At 46.4% G+C, this 18,609-nt stretch overlaps 4 protein-coding genes and 1 long non-coding RNA gene across 7 annotated transcripts; 3 read left to right on the top strand and 2 right to left on the bottom strand.

Annotated features, from left to right (window-relative positions):
• Positions 1–425: 425 nt before the first annotated feature.
• LOC100824971 (protein JINGUBANG) lies at positions 426–5,327 on the bottom strand. 2 transcript variants are annotated; one of them, XM_024458598.1, is made up of 3 exons: positions 4,102–5,327; positions 2,460–3,943; positions 426–1,997 (listed from the first exon to the last, which is right to left on the bottom strand). In XM_024458598.1, exon 3 carries the CDS (start codon positions 1,960–1,962, stop codon positions 721–723), a length of 1,242 nt encoding a protein of 413 aa, XP_024314366.1. In that variant the 5' UTR covers positions 1,963–1,997; positions 2,460–3,943; positions 4,102–5,327; the 3' UTR covers positions 426–720. The 2 variants fall into 2 exon arrangements, with proteins under 2 accessions (XP_024314366.1, XP_003564021.1); XM_003563973.4 differs by having other exon boundaries at positions 2,460–5,327.
• A 1,773-nt stretch (positions 5,328–7,100) lies between these two features.
• Positions 7,101–8,481, bottom strand: LOC100824667. The gene has a single exon (XM_003563972.4). It carries the CDS (start codon positions 8,304–8,306, stop codon positions 7,395–7,397), a length of 912 nt encoding a protein of 303 aa, XP_003564020.1. The 5' UTR covers positions 8,307–8,481; the 3' UTR covers positions 7,101–7,394.
• Positions 8,482–8,581: 100 nt separating this feature from the next.
• On the top strand, positions 8,582–11,348 carry LOC100824367 (ribosomal RNA small subunit methyltransferase G). Of its 2 annotated transcripts, XM_003563971.4 has the most exons (8): positions 8,598–8,899; positions 8,992–9,193; positions 9,302–9,411; positions 9,694–9,772; positions 9,858–9,925; positions 10,022–10,088; positions 10,824–10,910; positions 10,999–11,348. In XM_003563971.4, exons 1-8 carry the CDS (start codon positions 8,696–8,698, stop codon positions 11,022–11,024), a joined length of 843 nt encoding a protein of 280 aa, XP_003564019.1. In that variant the 5' UTR covers positions 8,598–8,695; the 3' UTR covers positions 11,025–11,348. The 2 variants fall into 2 exon arrangements, with proteins under 2 accessions (XP_024314380.1, XP_003564019.1); XM_024458612.1 differs by lacking the exon at positions 10,999–11,348 and having other exon boundaries at positions 8,582–8,899; positions 10,734–10,872.
• Positions 11,349–11,593: 245 nt separating this feature from the next.
• LOC100828046 (metalloendoproteinase 3-MMP) lies at positions 11,594–13,377 on the top strand. Its single transcript, XM_003560819.4, has one exon. It carries the CDS (start codon positions 11,979–11,981, stop codon positions 13,128–13,130), a length of 1,152 nt encoding a protein of 383 aa, XP_003560867.1. The 5' UTR covers positions 11,594–11,978; the 3' UTR covers positions 13,131–13,377.
• Positions 13,378–17,666: 4,289 nt separating this feature from the next.
• On the top strand, positions 17,667–18,413 carry LOC100823744. Its single transcript, XR_001407434.2, has one exon. It is a non-coding gene; the product is annotated as an uncharacterized LOC100823744 (long non-coding RNA).
• The last annotated feature ends 196 nt before the right edge of the window (positions 18,414–18,609 follow it).

Genomic DNA, 18,609 nt, shown 5'->3' with positions numbered 1-18,609 from the left:
TTAGACATTTCAGTCTGTTTTTTTCTCTTCCATAATTATCAGTAAAAACTTTTGAAGACAGATATATTAATATAAATTTCATGTATGAAAAAGCCCACGCCGGTGTCTCGTTCGCAGATTGGTGGCAAGCTCCGCCCCTTCTGCAGCTCGAAAGGGCACTTCGTCTGGATCTGAAAGCATTTGGGCTTGGAGCGTCCCTCCCGACGAGCACTTAGTTGTGTAGCGTTGTAATCTCTGGGTGTTGTCCTCTTGTGCTTGTACATAACTCTTTTTTTAATATGCATCGAGATGTAGAGCTTTTGCGTTCTCAAGAAAAAAAATATTTTTTGGTTAGAGTTTTGTCTCACGAAACCAAATACGGCATACTTTGTGAAAACGAAGTAGTATTGAATAGAGGACAAATAAAGAGCTCCAAAATGCAAACATACATGAATCACCTGTAACATTCATGAAATAAAAATGATAGTACTTCCCACGAACTGGTTGGAGAAGCCAGCAGACCTCCGTGAGCACATGGTTGTACTTGCAGCAAAAACTAGAATGTGTTTGATTTATAACCAAAGCCAATCCATGACCAGATTTTTGCCTCTTGTTTAGATGATTGCCAAAATATTAGCCAGGTAATAATCCATGACCAGTTTTCTTATATTTTTAGCCAATATTAACCTTAGCTAAAATATTTGCAATACAATTTTTTGGAAAGGTAAATTTGGGCTAAAATCAAGTCACCCTCCAAATCTTCACATCACAGTCCAACGAACCGCTGCAAACAAGAGCGGAGGAGCCACACGCTGGCGAGCTCTCGTCCTTGCACGAGCAGCCGTGCCCGTGATCGCCTCCTGCAGGCAGTCCATCCATCAACACCAATGCCAGGCTCTTCACGGCGGCGCCATGGCCGTCCAGGACGGCCAAGCAGGAGTACCCCTCGCCGGCTCCCCGCCTCCTCCACACCCTCACCGTCCTGTCAGCCGACCCGCTGCACACCATTGCCCCGGCGGCGGCCAGGCACAGCACCGCCTCGGTTTGCCCCCTGAGCGTGTCCATGGCCACCATGGCCCCCATGGCGTCGGCCTCCCACACGACAACGGACCGGTCGCACGAGCCGGAGTACAGTACCTGCCCGCCGGCGCCTACCGCCAGCGCATTCACCGCGGAGCTGTGCCGCTCCATGGTGCCGACCAGCGTGAGGTTCTTCTGCCCCGGGTGGCGCCTCCAGGCCTTGATCGTCCTGTCGGCCGAACCGGTGTAGACGCACCCGTCGGCCGACACGGCAACGGCGTTGATGGCGTCGTCGTGGGCCGGCGCCACGGACTCCACGCAGCGGAGGCCAGGCACACGCCACACCTTGAGGCTCCGGTCCCAGGACACGGAGTACATGTGTGCGCCGTCCGGGGACACCGCGAGCGCGGTGACCGCATCCACGTGGTGCACCCAGGTGCACCTCCTGTGCCGCCGGACCTCCACGTAGTTCTTGGGGAACAGGAACGTGCGCAGGCAGTCGGCGGTCGTCGGCAGCACGGCGTGCAGGGTGAGGTGGTGGTGATAACCCCCGCTGCTCCGCCGCCTGGCCTGCTGCCACACCCTGATCTTGCCGTCCTGGTGGGAGCTGACAAGACCATCGCCGGTGACCATAAGGCACTTTATGGAGCTACTGGTGATGGCCACAACAGAGTCTCCGGGCTGGTCGTCCTGTTTCATGGTCGCGTCCATGTCCAATGGCCACAGCCTGATGTGTCCGTCCGATGAGGCGACGTAGAGCGCGTCGCCATCGACGGCGAGGCCAGACACATAGGAGGAGTGGCCCCTCAGTGTAGAGACGCACTGGTAGTGGCATGAGCTGCAGGAATGGAGGGAAGGGACACTCGAGTGTGATGAGAGTAATACTGCTCGGGAGACAACGCCTTCGTCTCCCGACTCATCCTGGACTTGGCTTGGCTGTTCTTGTCTATAAGATGGAATCATGGATTAATAATAGGAGACAAGATCTCACTGCAATCCTGCAAAGCAAATGAGATGTGTAAGATAAGCAGCAATCTGCATGGAAGCACAGACGACACACAGGGGGTTATAATAAACTGCAGTCGTGACTGACGAGTGACGCATCTTTATAGAAAATCAGCAAGTGGCCTAAACGGATTCTTTTGGTCTTGTAATTGATGTGTTTCAGAAAGTTTCAAAAAGAATGCGATGCAGAAAATTCAACTGACAGGTACTTAAGTAGGGGAAAAGGTGGTCTAGAATGCTTTAGATTTTTCTTTGTTTTGGAAGGATGAATGTGTTAGATTACAAGCACGAAGTGGTAAAATGTTCGTGTCAAAAAAATGCTTGCGGTCAAAACTAAAATCATGTGCTAGATAGCCCTTTATGCAGTCGTTCTTTATTGCTGACAGAAGTAAAAAGTAATTCTAAGATGAGTCAAGTAGGCCAGAAATGCAGCAAACATCAAGAGGGATGAGTACCTAACAGGCTAACATGGATCTGCCTTGTTAGGTTGGGAGTACAAGCAGCTTCCTTCCTGTCCACGGCGGACACCTTTCCGCCCACACCTTCCACCATGCATGTTCTTCCATCAAAGCTGAGATAATCACTTGGACTGTCTGATCCGATCTTTTCTCCATGTGCAGCTCACTTAGGAGTGATAACTGATAAGGTTCATCAGCTCCTTGCAGCAGCATTGCAAACATCATTATCCCTTGGGAGTGATAACTGATAACTAATTAACAAGCTAAAGGAAACCATGTATTACGCTTTGTTTATCAACCATGGAGATATTTCCTCCACCCAAAATTTAAGGGATAATACAGTAGCACGAATGTGCTCCTGCATAAAACCAGACAGCTATGCAACAGACAGCCACATCAATGTACGGCATATCTCACACGCACAAAATTCTTGAGGCACAATTCAATTGGGAGTAAAGTTATAAGGAATAAACCTAGCACCCGTGTTGTTGTCTCCGGGAAACTTTGAGTGAAATGCATTGTCTTATCTAACAGTCCCACTCGGCATCAGCAACAGTGGCCTGAAGCACACAGCCATACAACCTGCAAACTTAGAAGGATTCACAAATATAGTGATATTACAAAGACAGGATTAGCTATATTATCCATTCATAGTGATGTATTGCGGCAACTGCACTCTGCAACTGACCACACATACATAAAGTTGTTCATATTCTATACAGGTGCTGCTGCACTTCAGACTTGTTCATGGCTGCCTGTCCAGCCTTTTGAGGCTCCGAATGGAACTTGGGTCCAAGTATTTGGCCCGCAGATCCAGCTTGAAACCTATAATAATATATTAAGAAAAATATATTTTGTTTTGCAAGAAAATTATGAAAAAGAAACTAATTTGAAACCCGAAACGTGAATAGTCCAAGCCTGGACCTTGAACTGGTCTATGGCCTAAAGTCATTTTCAAAGACAATAGTAGGTTCTGAGAAGAAGAATACTACTACTACTACTGAAGTAGGGACTAGAGACAACCAAACAAGACCCACCTGAGAAGGCCAATCGTTCTCTCAGTTTGCAAGAGGCAGACAGCCACTTAGCATGTTGCTCTGTGGATCGTTTCACCAAAGACCAAAAACATGATGTAACATCAACAGAGATAGGATAACCATACAAGAACTGGGACCACTGTTAAAGAGAAAAGCCAACTGTATCAACAGGAAAATCTGGTGTGCACTCACATTCAGTGTATTCCTATCTCTAGGATTCAGATCTTTTTACTCGAGCACAACAAATTCGCAGCTAAGACCAATAGGAATAACATGATAAAACTTATCTACTTAGAAGTTATGTAAAATACAATCAACTATGAATATAAGAAAGTACTCATATGGAGCCTTTTAGAAACATTTGCATGGCTGGTGCAATCATACAAGAATGAATAAGATCGCAGTGCTCACAGAAAAAGCCCAGCTTCATGGCTACCTTGGTTCCTGAAACAGAAGGCCATTTGCTTAGAGACACCATGCCTAGCTCATCAAGAATAGTGTTCTATGTTGGAAAAAGCAGGAGTGTATATCACAAGCAAGAAGCAGGTAAAGCGAAACATGAACAGTTCAACTGAACAACTGGCCAGAAAAGAACAAGCTACCAGTACTATCTATGAACATAGTTGTCTCTCAATTCTGACACATTCCTTTCCAGCCTGCTGATTTTTCAAAGAAACTACTGTTGGCTTGGCTCTTGACAAGTAAATTCTATCCATGAAAGTTGTATCTAAAGCAGCCAACACAGCTCAAAAGGGGAGGGTTCCTCATTTCTGCAGGCTTTAATACTTTTTGCTTAACAACAAATGATCAAATCTGCTAGGCAACTTGCAAACGACAGCAGCAGATAACACACATGACTTGGCAGACTCGTGGTACAACTTGCACATCCAGCCTATTTGTCGCGGGACACCAATATTGCTACTGCACTGTCCCTAAAATTTAGGGAAATGAACAATCCTGACATTGATGGCAAAGTGTATGACCTTGTTTCTTCCGTACATTTGCATTGATGAAAGCGGCAACTGGTGATCTGCACATAGAGAAAAGAACAGACCACAGCGAGCAATCTCTCAGCTTTGGTGGAGGACATGCTGGTGGAAAGTGGGGGAGGAAAGAGCCAAGAAAGAAAAGAAGCTGCATGTACTACCAAATTGGCAAGGCAAATACATGTTAGGTACATCTGTTGATGTGTATCTGCATTTCTGGCCTACTTGACAGACCTCGTCTTGTTCTAATTATCCTTTCCCCAGCAGAAACGACGAGTGTAAAAGTGAAGTTTACCTTTTACTGTTGAAACACCAATCGAAGGTTACTTTATTTCAGGTTTTGTCATTTCAGTTGCATGTTTAATGTTTATCCTACCCATTTTTCAGAAATTCGGATTTCAGAAAATCACAGAAATCTATACATTTCTCGATCCATCCATAAGGTAGATCAGCGGCTACTCCTCCGATGCGAAAGTAAGTGTGCATCATTCGCATACCTGTAGCAGTTTCAAATATGTCGTATATTAATTCTCTCTAAAAATATATCTCACTTGACCTCCCTAGCCAGTGTTCAGTTAATTTATCAAGAGCAGTCCTCCAGTGAAAGTTCCCTTCAAGATGCTCCCTGCGTTAGGATTCCCAGCCATCTAGTTAGGCCCATACAAACAATTACTTCACGTCCACCCTCCAAATGAACAACTAAAGAAAATTATGCTTCATGCCTCGTGTAAGAAAGAAGAAGCCAGTGGACATACATTATCTCTTTGATGGCCACTAGTTGTCCCTGCACTATATTACTTTGGAAATAGTGGCTTGCTTGGAGCACAGGTATTCCCCAGGAATATCACATGAAACATTTAATATCTTACAAGAATTAGGGATAATTCACATATTAAAAACAGGTCCCAACTAGTTCAAGGCAGGAAAAAGAACAAATTGGCCTGTTTTTCTTTTTAGTCTTTTCTTTTCAAAGCAAGAATTGAACTTGAGAGAAAAGAAACTCTTGGTACACAACACAACAGATTTGTCTTTTTATAGATACAGGGTAGCTCATCCCGACTAAACATCTGCTAATTGCACAAAAAAATTTGGTGGCCAGCCTTTGAGGTAAACAATCAAGTGTTACCAGGGTAAAAGGGTCTCACCGGAAATTGCCCAGGAATAGCCCTGAACAGTCTCTAGTGTGTTGAGGCGGTTTGTTTAATCAAGAAGAAATAACCTTTGATTTATTTCTGCAAATATAACATCGAAAGTGTGATAGTTGCATAAGATAATGTCCTCAACTTCTACTGTGCATATGCTGAATGCAAAGAATAGCTAGCGTTCTTTTGTTGTTAATATTCTTGGGTCCACATGCATGGCATTCCCACAGGTGAAGACAAATTGATGAACAATACTTTCAGGTTTTGTCCACATTTTTAATTACGGATAGCAAGGATCCAAAATCTTGATTGATGAAGAAAATTCACATAAGTTTAAGCACATTTTCTCAAGGGTAATACTATTTAAGGGATTGCTAAAAGAAACTTCCTACCAAAGAGCATGGGGATTCGAAGGGTAGTGTGAACCTAACTCACTAAAGATGGATATCCAACTTGAGATAGATACTAACAGAATTGAGAATTTCAAACTTTGTTTACACTAAACCGATTCTTCTACTGAAAGTAACTAACACAAATCATATACACAAGGAACTAGAAGATCAATGAACAAGAATGTCCATGACTTCAAGCAGAAGAAAACCAAAAACCAGTTTTCAGCCGACTTGTTTCTGATGGAAGGTGATAAATGGATGCTAGATTCATGATAGACAACCTCATATACTATGACGACCATCATTGTTTAGTACTTTAGTGCAAACATGGTCACCTGAGCTATGGTCCTTGCAGCAAGTTCTGCAGAAAAATCCTCGCTTCGAATGGCTTCGAAACTTGGGGCCACCAGTCCATCCAAAAAAGATCTAACACAATTATCAGCATTCATCCTGCATCGAATCACCTACAAGAAAGAACAATTTAGCAAAGAGAGAGCCACAGCAGTTAAATGTTTTCACTGCTGTGGAGTTAAAACATTTAAGTGCGACAATTTGTAGTGCCCTCTTCCTTGGAGTTTCGAAGGCTGAAGGTTTTACTCCCAATGGATCTGAAACAGTAGTTATGTGCACGCCTGATGGTCCTATCACCCAAGTGCTTCTCAAACCAAATCTTTGGCCACAAACTGTCACCAATTCATTAAACACGATGATTACCTCTACTTGAGCTGTGTGATATCCCCTTCACTTGAAGAAACATGTAACTCCTCAGCATTGAAATGGCTCCGAACAGATAGAAACAACTTCTATGAAACAGTATAAAGTTGCGCACTCTCAGTGAGAGGAGTCAAGAATGAATAGAACAAATGGAGCAGAGCTGCAGAAGAGTTGAGGATTTGGATTGCAGATTTCCGGCTTCTGCTTGAGTGTACTACTGGCCAAAGGGTACTCAATCTCATTGGTTTACCCATATTTACTTCAGTCTACTACCCTAATACTTATGCCGCAGTATGAAGGAACATACAAAATTACTAAAAGTTCAAAAGATTGAAGCAGATAACAGCTGGTCACACACAGTGCTAAATAGAGTAAATGCTTTGCTGTCAAATTAAGCATTAGCTATCTTTATTATTTCCAAAAGAACTATCTGACCGACCACATTACAATAGTGTACAAAAGCTAAGTTTAATGTGTGCATATCAAATTGTGCAAGATCCCTACTCACGCATAAGGATCTCAAGTATGGGAAAGAGAGTACCATACTGAAATGAAGTATCAGAACACACAAACACGATGCCTCATCATTCTTTCTGCAGGTATCCACCATTCCACCTCCAGTGGACTATTCTACAACAAAACCACCCCAATACCACCTCCATCAGTTGGATTCAGGGGCGTGCAACGTGATCTGGTGATGGGAGTGCACCCCATTAGCCACCGGGGTCGCTGCTGGGGTTGAGATCCCTTCATCTTCCTTCTCATCATCTGAATCGAGAGTGAACTGCGACGACGGCACTGCCATACCCTCCATCTGCACCTCCTTTCCCAGCATCCTGTACCCGCTCGGTGGACTGTTCGCAGAGGAGAGGACGGCCGCGTAGGCCGCCGCCCCAGCGAGCACGAGCAGCGCGAGGTGGCCGTTGAACTGCAGCGTGGCAACGGAGCGCGCGCGGTGGTAGTCCTCGTGGGTGCGGCACTTGATGGTGTAGTCCACCCGGCTCTCCGCGTGGAGCGTGCAGCCGTTGGCGATGGCGTTGGTGAAGAAGGAGAACCCCATCTGCATCATCCAGGTGCCCTGCAGCGCCAACCCCGCGGCGCGGGCGAGGCGAGGCGGCGCGGCGTCCGGGCGGTGCGCGGCGAGCAAGGTGGCGCCGAGGCAGACGGTGATGGGGACAAGGAACAGGTCGAAGTAGCGGTTCTCGATGCCGGCGGCGGTGGACTGCCGCCTGTGCGCGAAGAGAAGGAGCTCCTGCGCGAAGGCCGCGGCGAGGAGGAGGTCGAGCAGCGGCAGCGGCAGCGGGGCGGCGAGCGGCGCGAACGGCGCGAGGGAGTAGAGGAGGAAGAGCGCGGAGGCGCCGAGCGTGGGGAGGGAGAGGTGGTGCGCGGAGAACAGCGCCGAGAGGAGGCAGAGCGCGGAAAGCAGCGCCGCGAGGAGGTGCCGGGCGTGCAGCGGCGTGGAGAGGCGGCGCGGGACGAGCGGGAGCGGGGGGAGGCGGAGCGGGAGGGACTCGAGCGCGGCCAGCGCCAGGAGGCCGAGGCCGGCGGCCGAGTAGGCGACGAGCCCCGCCATGGGTCCTGGGCGTGCCGCGCCGAGTGTTTCGGCCGGCGGTGGATCTGAGCAATGCCGGGGTGTGGCCCGGTTGGCAGCGAGTACTTGCTTTTGGAGCGACGGAGACGATCGGATCGGCGTGGGAGTCAGCGGCGGTTGGTTTGGTCCGTCGGGAAGGACAGCTTGGTTCGGTTGGTTGACGAGCCGTGCAGGCCAGCTCGGTTGGTTCGGTTCGGTTGGCATCACGTGCTATAATTCGTTTCTTCTCCAGGAAAACGGAGTCATGTGCTTACGTATTCTGGACAAGAACACGTACCTACGGCACACAACCCAACCCCATCTCCATCCTCAGTTCCCCACTGCCTCAGGCCTCAGGCGCGCGCGAAGCTCCGCCGCCGCCGCCGCAAGGGATGTCGCTATGCTGCTGCAGCGGCGCGAGTCGCCGCCTGCTCCTCCCTCGCCTCTTCCTTGGCCAGCAGCACCAGGTCGGCCGCTCCCTCCTCCAATTTCGCGCCACCTCAAGCGCCGCCGCCTCTTCCTCCGCTACACCCCTCTCGCCGGCGCAGCAGCGCCAGGTCACCCTGTACGTGGACGCTCTCCTCGACTGGAACCAGGTCTCTCTCTCTAAACCTCGATGACCGGCTTGCATCCTAAAACCCCATTGCCATTGGTCGTCCTTTGTTAACCTGTTGTTTTCGCTGTTCAGAGGATGAACCTTACCGCCGTCACCGACGAGGCCGAGGTCATGACGCGCCACGTGGAGGACTCCCTCGCCGTGCTTCCACCGCTAGAACGTGCATACCGCGCCCAGTCCACCTCCCACGGCGGTGACATGGGTGGTATCAGTCTTATTGATGTTGGCTCTGGCGCGGGGCTCCCCGGTTTGATCCTTGCTGTCGCGCGGCCAAGTAAGCAAGCACAGGCGCAGCTATTTACCATTAGCATTTGGTGACCGTTGTTGACAAAAGTTTATTATGTTGACAGTTGCAGTTTGAGTTTATATTGCTTTGTTTCAGGCTGGAAAATTACACTGCTGGAGTCGATGCGGAAGCGGTGCACGTTCTTGGAGCATGCAGTTGAGGTCATGGAGCTGTCAAATGTGGATGTGCTGTGTGACCGAGCTGAGGTAAGCTGTCCTTATACTGTGATCGATTAGGGCATTAGGCTTTGTGCATTTCATTGATTTTGCGAAACAATTTGATTCTCTTTTACTTTATTAGAGTTGGAATTGTAACTTGAGTGTATGCTTAGTTACTAATTTACCAGAGAAGTGACGACCTGGAAATTCTCAATTCAAGACATATTTATGTGCTTGATGGTGGAATAGATCTGTTCTTCAAAAACATTTGGACCTTTATCTATGACTGTTATATTTTGATTATTTTTCTTACATTCACTTATAGGACAGAATGTTGGCCAAAGTCACGATTTCAGAGAGGCATTCGATGTAGCAGCTGCAAGAGCCGTTGCAGAACTTAAAATTTTAGGTATCCAATCATGCATACAACCTTGTTTTTTGACGATCAGTAGACAATTCATAACAGTCAATCCTAATTTTTTTTTCCTTTGCAGCTGAGTACTGCCTCCCATTGGTCCGTGTTGGTGGTCTATTTATAGCTGCAAAAGGGCACGATCCACATGTAAGTCTTGGTTATTAGCCTACTGTGCATTCTGCTAAATTTACAAACATATTGTCTGCAACTTATGCTTCTTCTGCTTCCTATCTTGCTGGGCAGGACGAAATAAGAAATGCAAAAGCTGCAGTTCATACATTGGGTGCCTCCATGCTAGATTTGTGCACCGGTACGATATTTTTTCTTCAGCTCTCAAGATTTTTTTGACGGAATTAGCTTTGAAAATTGTGAAAGGCTATCGTGCAGGTTTCTAAATATTATTCTCAGTTTATATGGTATTCAGCAAGTACCTCTCTGAAATAGAACTAAGAAAAGGAGAGATAGTAGCCATGTCCGTGTTAGAACTAAGAAAAGGAGTACATAATATTCAGCTAGTAACCCTCTTCAAAACGGGGAAAAAGAGGGGAAAAGAGCTACTAGCCATTTAATGGTTCTTCCCTCTTTTACTTGCTGGCATCCCCTGAACTAAAGTTTCTCTGAAATATATCACAGTCGGTAGTATTTATCAGCATCGCAATTTCTATATGTTTAGTACATTTTTTGTACATTCCTGCAAGAGTTCCTGCAAGAAACTGTGGATTGTGGAAGGCAAATAGTAGACGCAGTTGTAGAACTGATAATCTGACGTTTTACTAATTCATGTCTGTGTGCAATATCCATGTTGACCAAAGAATAGACGCAATGTTGGTGCTCATCCCTTTAGGATTTCTTGACTGTTCGATATCCATATTGACCGTCAAAGAGTAAAGCAACCATTGATCTGATCCGTTTACTAATTCATGACTGCAACATCCATGTTGTATGTTGAATGCAGTATGTGATAAAACATAGAAGTATTATCCGTGTTCATCCCTATAGGGCTCTCTTCATTCACGGATGAATCCGTGCCTCTTTTCATTCACAGTTGAATCAATGGGACCCCATGGTCAACGAACGGCTGTTGTATACCTAAAAGAACGTGGTACTCCAAGAAGATACCCTCGGCATCCAGGTAATCCTAGGTTGCCTTAATGGAAGGCACACCATTCAATTTTTTTTACAGTTTTTCAAAAGTTAAACATGCGGTTGGTGTCATCCAGGTACTCCTTCGAAGACACCATTATGAGAGGCACGCTGCCATTGTTGTAGACTTCACAATTTACAATACTCAAAAGCTGAGAACTGTGGCTGATCTCACTCCGAAGAACACCCACTGGAAGATGATTGTTCTTGAAGCATGATAGATCTATTCTGCTACCCTGACATCAATTATGTTCTTAATAAAATTGTAATCTCAAATGAATTAGACTGGCACTATGATTCTTGTTCGCAGATGCAAGAATGGCATATTTCTTGTTTCCATGGAAACATGGGCATTGGTCCCCATCACTGTAGAATTGCTTATTATTTCAGTGAAGAACCCTATCATGACATAGAAGTTGTCTCAACAGATATCGTCTTCTGGCGATGTACATTCTGGACAAGGGGATTGAGCCAAAGTCCTCAACTGCTACAAATACAACTTGCTCACTCCCATTACCAATAGCCAATTTGTTGTTCTTGTCATACTTCAACGACTCTTTCCATTCATCTCTTGTTAGGTAGTAACCAAATCCCCTGTCAAACCAGCATATTATAATCGCATGCTTCCACGTATTCACAATTTAACATGGACACATCATTGCTTTCTGAGAACATCTTTTCAACAACTTGCACAAACCAACATAAAACTAGTCCAACCGAGTGGAGGGAAACTTCTCCCCTTCTACCTTCCCCCCCGGAACAGGTCACCAGGCACATCACCACAGTATTGACGATTATTACAACATGGAACAATCAATCACGGGGCCAATTCCCGTCTTGACCCAACCAAAGTCCCCAGCATTATTAGCTTTTGCAAGTCATTATACGATTTAATACTACTAGAAGGAGAAGGACCCAACATCCAAGCGTGTTCTTAGCCGGCTGCGAGCGGCTGCCGGCTGACCAAGTAGTCCTTCCTTGGACTCGTCAAGCTTTATAACACGGGTTGATTTTGTTTCCTAGCTTCATCCATCCATCCATCTTGGCGAGAGCTACAATGGCCAGCACCAGCAGCGCGTCCCGTCTCATGGTTCTCCTCGCCGCTGCGGCGGCCATGGTGCTCGTCGTCTTGCAAGCTTCGACGGTGTCCGCCGCCTCATTACCGTCCGGTCTCCCAGATCCTGACGACCTCAAGCCTCTGCTTTCTCACAACCCATGGTCGGCGTTCCAGAACCTGTCCGGGTGCCACTTCGGGGACGAGAGGCAGGGCCTGGGCAAGCTCAAGGACTACCTGAGCCACTTCGGCTACCTCCCGACGCCGCCGCCGTCCAACGACTCCAAGTTCAACGACATGTTCGACGCCGACATGGAGCAGGCCATCAGGACGTACCAGCAGAACTTCGGGCTCGACGTCACGGGCCAGCTGGACCCCTCCACGGTGACCAAGATGATGTCCCCCCGCTGCGGCGTCGCCGACATCATCAACGGCACCTCCACCATGGCGAAATCCGCCTCCATCCACGGCCGGAACCTCTACTCCTACTTCCCGGGATCCCCATCATGGCCGCGGTCCAAGAAGAGCCTGAAATACGCCATCACGGCGACCTCGGCCACCACCATCGACCGTGCCACGCTGAGCCAGGTCTTCGCGCGCGCCTTCGCGCGGTGGTCGGAGGCGACGACGCTCAACTTCACGGAGACGACGGATGCGGCGGGCGACGCGGACATCACGATCGGGTTCCACGGCGGGGAGCACGGGGACGGGGAGGCGTTCGACGGCCCGCTGGGCACGCTGGCGCACGCCTTCTCGCCCACGGACGGGCGGTTCCACCTGGACGCGGCGGAGGCGTGGGTGGCCGGCGGCGACGTGTCCCGCGCCAAGGCGGACGACGCCGTGGACCTGGAGTCGGTGGCCGTGCACGAGATCGGCCACCTGCTGGGGCTGGGACACTCGGCGGTGGAGGGCGCCATCATGTACCCGACCATCACGTCCAGGACGAGGAAAGTGGATCTGGCGTCGGATGATGTCGTGGGGATCCAGAGCCTCTACGGGGGGAACCCTAATTTCAAGGGCGTCACGCCGTCGACGCCCACCAGCAGCCGGGAGATGGACAGCGGCGCCGCGGCTGGCGCGCTCTCACGGGCGCGGAGCGGCTTCTTCGCTGGTGTAGCCATGGCCGCTGGGCTCGCGCTGGCGTTGTCGTGGTAGTAGTTTCTCGATGTTGTTAGTACAACCATTTTTGCGAGCACTTATTTAATTTGCTCTTGATACGCTTGTTGTTAACTTAGGATATATACGCAGTACTCCCTCCTCTTGATACGCTCTGTTGTTAACTTAGATATATACGCAGCACTCCTTCCATTTCATAATTCTTATCTTAAATTTGCCCAAATATGAATGTATCTATTTCTAAAAAGTGACAAGAATTATGAAACGGAGGAAGTAATTAATTGGAGACTTGGAGTGCATGTGTATAGATCGAGCTGTTTATACGATATAATTTGTGCTTGTGCGCCCATGTGAGCATGTGACCATCTCAGACATGTTCTGCGGAATACCGAAAACGTTTGCTCGTTTTTCAGCAGTACTGTACTTCTGCAAGCTAGTCCAGCGGGGACTTTGGATCCCCTGACTGGTCACTGACAGGTGGGGCCGGGTCCACATGTCAGTGACTTTAAGTCAGGGGATCCCTCTCCGTCCAGGGGCCAGGCACCACATGCTTTTGTGTCGGATCGAGCCTGGTGGCAGCGGGGGATACGAGAGCCGCGAGACGACATGAAGAAAAGCCACGCGATTTTTTGAGTCATCCGCGTTGATGAAATCGAGGAGAGCGGAATACGCGTAAACAGATCCTGGTCCTTTGTCTTGTCGCACGACTCCGTCTTCGCAGAGAGGCAGAGGGTTAGAGAGAACGGTTTGATCGAGTGACTATCTAGATTGAATTTGAAAATTTTGAAAGTTCCCTCACTTCGTATACTCCTCTGGAGTAGAATTGTACGAAGTATCATCGCAAAAAAAAAAGTATTGTAAAGATACAAAATAACAGAAATAAAAAAAGTGGCTGAAACTTCACGAAAATAACTAAACTTCTCTATGTGACAGCACGTCGCGAAAATTTCTGAGTAAATTGCACCACTAGTAATCAAATTTCTAATACCCGTTCAATCTAGTCCCCAATCTTAGATAATGCTTATTTGGATTATCATACTTAATTTAAAATACAGTATATTACGGTCTTACATAAGAAATGCATAAGTATTTATATTTTGATGGCATGACTACCATAGTACCCACTTACTAACGCTGCAGACTAATTGCCCTGATTATTGTTTAAACTCTTCGAACTCTCTGCACGTGTAGCTAAGCCGAGAGATGCGGGACCCCTGCGGGAAGGTGCATCTTTTGCATAGCATCAATTTTGAAAGGTCGAAATGTTTTTTAGCTTGTGGTAGCAGGGCCCATGTTTTTGAAGCAAAGAAAACATCTCATGTAACCCTCCGTGGCTCCGGCGCTCCAACCGTCCGCATTCCTAGCAAGCTAGACAGGGGCAGGCATTTGTTCCCTGTCCGCACGCAGGGACGCCGCGACCCACGAGCCATCCCCCAATTTCTGGAGCCCCGCCCCCAATTCTAGGATTTTCTTCTGTTCTTCAGAGTTCAGAATGTATGATCAGAAATTTCTCCAACTCCTGCAATCGCCTTGCCTGTAATTTCTTAGTCAGTTAGTCTCATCAATTGACTTGTACTCCTTCTTGGGATGAATGGGATTTAGGTTTTCGTTCTTGCAAGCAGAGGAAGATAATGGAGAGATTTTTTTAAAAAAAATCAGCTAATAATATGCCTGAACTTGTTGATTTGAACAAACTTCCTCGGGATCCATCTAAAAGGAAGAGGATTGTAGATTACAATGTCAATCAGCACGAGGATATAAGGAAAAAAATACTTGACATCAGGGCCTCATCGGCCTCGTCCGTCCAAGTTTAAGCCTAGAAAAATTGGGCAGATCACTCGCTATTTTAGTGCTGATTGGTATGATAAATATGGTGGCAATTGGCTAGAGTATAGCGAGGAAGTGGACAAGGCATATTGCTTGTGCTGCTATTTGTTCAGGGACAACATCAAAGGTAACAAACCTGGACATGATGCATTTGTAGTAGATGTGTATTGCAATTGGAAGAAGCAGGAAATATTTCTGACTCATGTGGGTGATCATAGTAGCTTCCACAACAGAGCACTAAAAAATTGTGAGGATCTAATGAAAATAGATCAATCAATTCCTGCAGCTTTGCATAAGCAAAGTGAAGTTGAAATAACAGAGCATCTTATTCGTGTAAATGCTGCAATTGATGTGTCTAGATACTTGCTGCATCAGGGGCAACCATTTTGTGGCCATGATGAATCGAAAGAGTCAGTAAATAAAGGAAATTATAGGCAGCTGATGGAGTATACTATTAGTCAGAACGATGTTGTAGCCAAGGCATTCAAAAATGCCCCACAGAATAATCAAATGTTGTCTCCGAAAATTCAGAAAAGCATCACTGAATGTTTTGTAAAAGAAATCTTGTCAACTATTTTGCAAGAAATTGGCACTAATGTCTTCAGTTTATTGGTTGATGAGCGTCGGGATGTTTCTGACAAAGAAAATATGGCAGTGGTTTTAAGATATGTGAGTAAATGTGGACCGACAAAAGAGAGGTTTGGTGTTGTTCATGTGGAGGAGACAACAGCTACTTTTCTGAAATCTGAAATTGATCTTATCATTGCCGAGTTTGGTTTAAGTATAAAATAAGTGAGAGGACAGGGTTATGATGGAGCAAGCAACATGGCCGGTGAGTTTAATGGTTTGCAAACCAAAATTATGAGAGAGAACAATTCAGCTTATTATGTACATTGTTTTGCCCACAAGCTTAACTTGGCTGCCGTGGCTATTGCAAAGAAAATAATTGATGTTGGAGATTTTTTTTGATATGACATCACTTACGGTGAATGTTGTTGGATCATCTTGCAAGAGAATGGATAAACTTAGAGAGAATCATCAAGAAGAAGAAAAGCAATTGCTACAGGAAGTGGACTAAATCAAGAGATTTCTCTTCAAAGGCCGGGAGATACTAGATGGAATTCTCAATACAGAACTTTGGTAGGTTTGTCAAAGATGTTCCCTTCAGTTGTTAAAGTGCTTGAATATGTTGAGGAAGATGGTTCAGATCCTATTAAGAAACGTTAAGCCCGTGGAATTTTGAAATATTTTCAATCATTTGACTCTGTATTCTATCTACACATGATGATGATTATATTTGCTTTGACAAATGGGCTATCAAAAATATTTCAGAGAGAGGATATTGACTTTGTCAATGCCATGTCAAATGTGGAATCTACAAAGAGAGAGCTACAAAATCTTAGATCTGAGCAAGGTTGGAATGATCTTCTGAGCAAGGTATGTTCTTTTTGTGAGAAATATGACATCTCAATGATGGACATGAGAAGTGATTGTGTGAATCCAAAGAAGATAAGACAAAGGACTGGTATTAACAATGAACATCATTATCGGATTGATTGTTTCTTTGCTGTCCTAGACATGTTGGTAGAAGAGTTAAATGGCAGATTCATTAATACAAATTCTGAGTTGCTTTGTTGTATGCATGCTTTGAGTCTAAGTGGTCACTTTTATCACTTCAATGATCAGAAGTTGCTGAAATTGGCTCAGTTTTATCCTCATGACTTCAACTATTTGACGATTCTTGAGCATGAACTTCATCTCTACTTGGATAATGTAACCCATGATACAAGGTTTTCTAGCTTGGAAAATATTGTTGATCTGGCTGAGCTGATGGTGACTACAAAGAAGCATATATACTTCTTATCCTTTAGTTTACTGACTTGTAAAGTTAGCATTAACGCTGCCCGTTGCCACTGCAACCGTTGAGAGGTGCTTCTTAGCTATGAAGATCGTCAAAAATGCTCTCCGTAACAAAATCAGCGATGATTTTATGAACCATAGCCTTATTTGCTTTGTAGAGAAAGAGTTGCTAGACATAATTCCCAGTGAAGTGATAGTTAAACGTTTTCACGAGGTGAAAGATCGTCGTGGGATGAAACGAAAGGTAAATTGAACATCCTTTTCTTCTTGCAGGTTGTAGGCTAGCTTGTTAGAACTTAGAAAGATGTGTCGATGTTATCTTTTACAACTTTGGAACGAGGTATTTTCTTCATATCACTATAAAAACATCTTTTCGTATGAATAATGCATATAATTTAGTTTGTATGGATGCTTGCCTTCTGAGCTATGCACACCAGAATATATGGCCATATATTTTTGCCCCCTCTTGAGTTTTTTTCTGGGTCCGCCCAAGACGTGTTGATGTGATGTTCGGACGCGTGCTTTCGGCTGCAGGGAAGAGCGGCTTCCACAAGTTATTCGCCGACCACTGCGTCACCGCGTCTGCTGGCGCCGTCGGCGGCAAAACAGACAGCATACAGCCAAAAAGGAAAGCGCTTTCTATCTCCACGGCAGAGCATGAAAAATTCTTGCTTGCCAAACCCTCTGAAAGGATCTCGGAGCCCCTTTCAGAGTTTGTTCTCGTGTACCGAAAGCACTTTCTATCGCCCGTAAAGAAATGTCGTCCTGCGTTCACTTGGCTTCCACAGATCGGTGTCAACCCATAGCGAACCCAACCCAGGAAGCTTCACCTTGTGGTGCCTAGTCAGCGCAGCTTCCTGGTCCAAGGCACACCTTCAACTCCAAGGTTCAAAGCCGTTCTAGAACGCGTAGACAAAAGCGTCATGGATGAGCATCTCGCGCCTCCGCCACTAGATTTATCTGTCGACTGTCAAACCCAACCATTCTTCTAACCTTCCGCTTGAATTCCCCGCCTATATAAACCCCTCCGTTTCTTGTTCTTCTTCGGTGACCACAAGAGCAACGCAACCATCGATCCTTTCCTTGGTTCCCGAGAGCAACAGAGTTCTGTCGCGCCTGCGGTTGTTCTTTTGTGGCCGAGATGCAGCGGAACAGCTCGTTCGGAACGTCGTGGGCGGACCAATGGGACACCGGCGCCGACCCGAGCCCGCGAGCGCGCAGCAGCGGCAGCGACGGGAAGAAGCAGGGCGGCGGCGTGGAGAAGACCAAGGCGGCCGCCGCGACCGGGCTGAGGAAAGTGAAGGAGGGCACACAGCACGGGTTCCAGTGGATCAAAGACAAGTACCAGAAGAAGAGCTCGAAGAACAACAACAGCAAGCAGAGCGGGTCCGAGATAGCCGGGTACTGACTGACAGATCAATCACGACTACACGGGGAATATATGGAGGTGTTTGTAATGGATGGAATTTTTAGAAATTATTAGTACTCAGTAGTACTATATGTAACTAATTAATATTCTTGTGTACACATATATGCCCGCCAAGTTCTGTTCTTAGCCCTTCTCGTGTATAAAAAGGATTCAATTTTCTTCTGTAAGTGGTGTGATTAACAGTAAGTTATACTCCTTCAGTTCCATACTTCTAGACACTTTATAAAAATAGATAAATTCATTTTTGAGCAAATTTGAGATAAGAATTACGCAACGGAGAAAGTATTAAATTGATTAATGCACAACGTTGTTCCGATTCGCAGAGTCATCGTTCTTGATTGAGAGGACAATAAAAACTAGGATTACTACCTTTTTTTTAAAAAAAAAGGAGAACCTTTCCAT

This window comes from Brachypodium distachyon, chromosome 1 (assembly GCF_000005505.3).
Source record: "Brachypodium distachyon strain Bd21 chromosome 1, Brachypodium_distachyon_v3.0, whole genome shotgun sequence".
NCBI lineage: Eukaryota > Viridiplantae > Streptophyta > Magnoliopsida > Poales > Poaceae > Brachypodium > Brachypodium distachyon.
The sequence above is the reverse complement of the archived record's forward strand: the minus strand, read 5'-3'. Positions and strand labels throughout refer to the sequence as shown.

Coding starts and splice junctions, on each gene's coding strand:
- LOC100824367 (XM_003563971.4), top strand. CDS start 8,696: ATGTCGCTATGCTGCTGCAGCGGCGCGAGTCGCCGCCTGCTCCTCCCT. Junction 9,412..9,693: donor TGCTGTGTGACCGAGCTGAG/GTAAGCTGTCCT, acceptor CTTATAGGACAG/AATGTTGGCCAAAGTCACGA. Junction 9,773..9,857: donor TGCAGAACTTAAAATTTTAG/GTATCCAATCAT, acceptor TTTCCTTTGCAG/CTGAGTACTGCCTCCCATTG.
- LOC100828046 (XM_003560819.4), top strand. CDS start 11,979: ATGGCCAGCACCAGCAGCGCGTCCCGTCTCATGGTTCTCCTCGCCGCT.
- LOC100824971 (XM_003563973.4), bottom strand. CDS start 1,962: ATGATTCCATCTTATAGACAAGAACAGCCAAGCCAAGTCCAGGATGAG.
- LOC100824667 (XM_003563972.4), bottom strand. CDS start 8,306: ATGGCGGGGCTCGTCGCCTACTCGGCCGCCGGCCTCGGCCTCCTGGCG.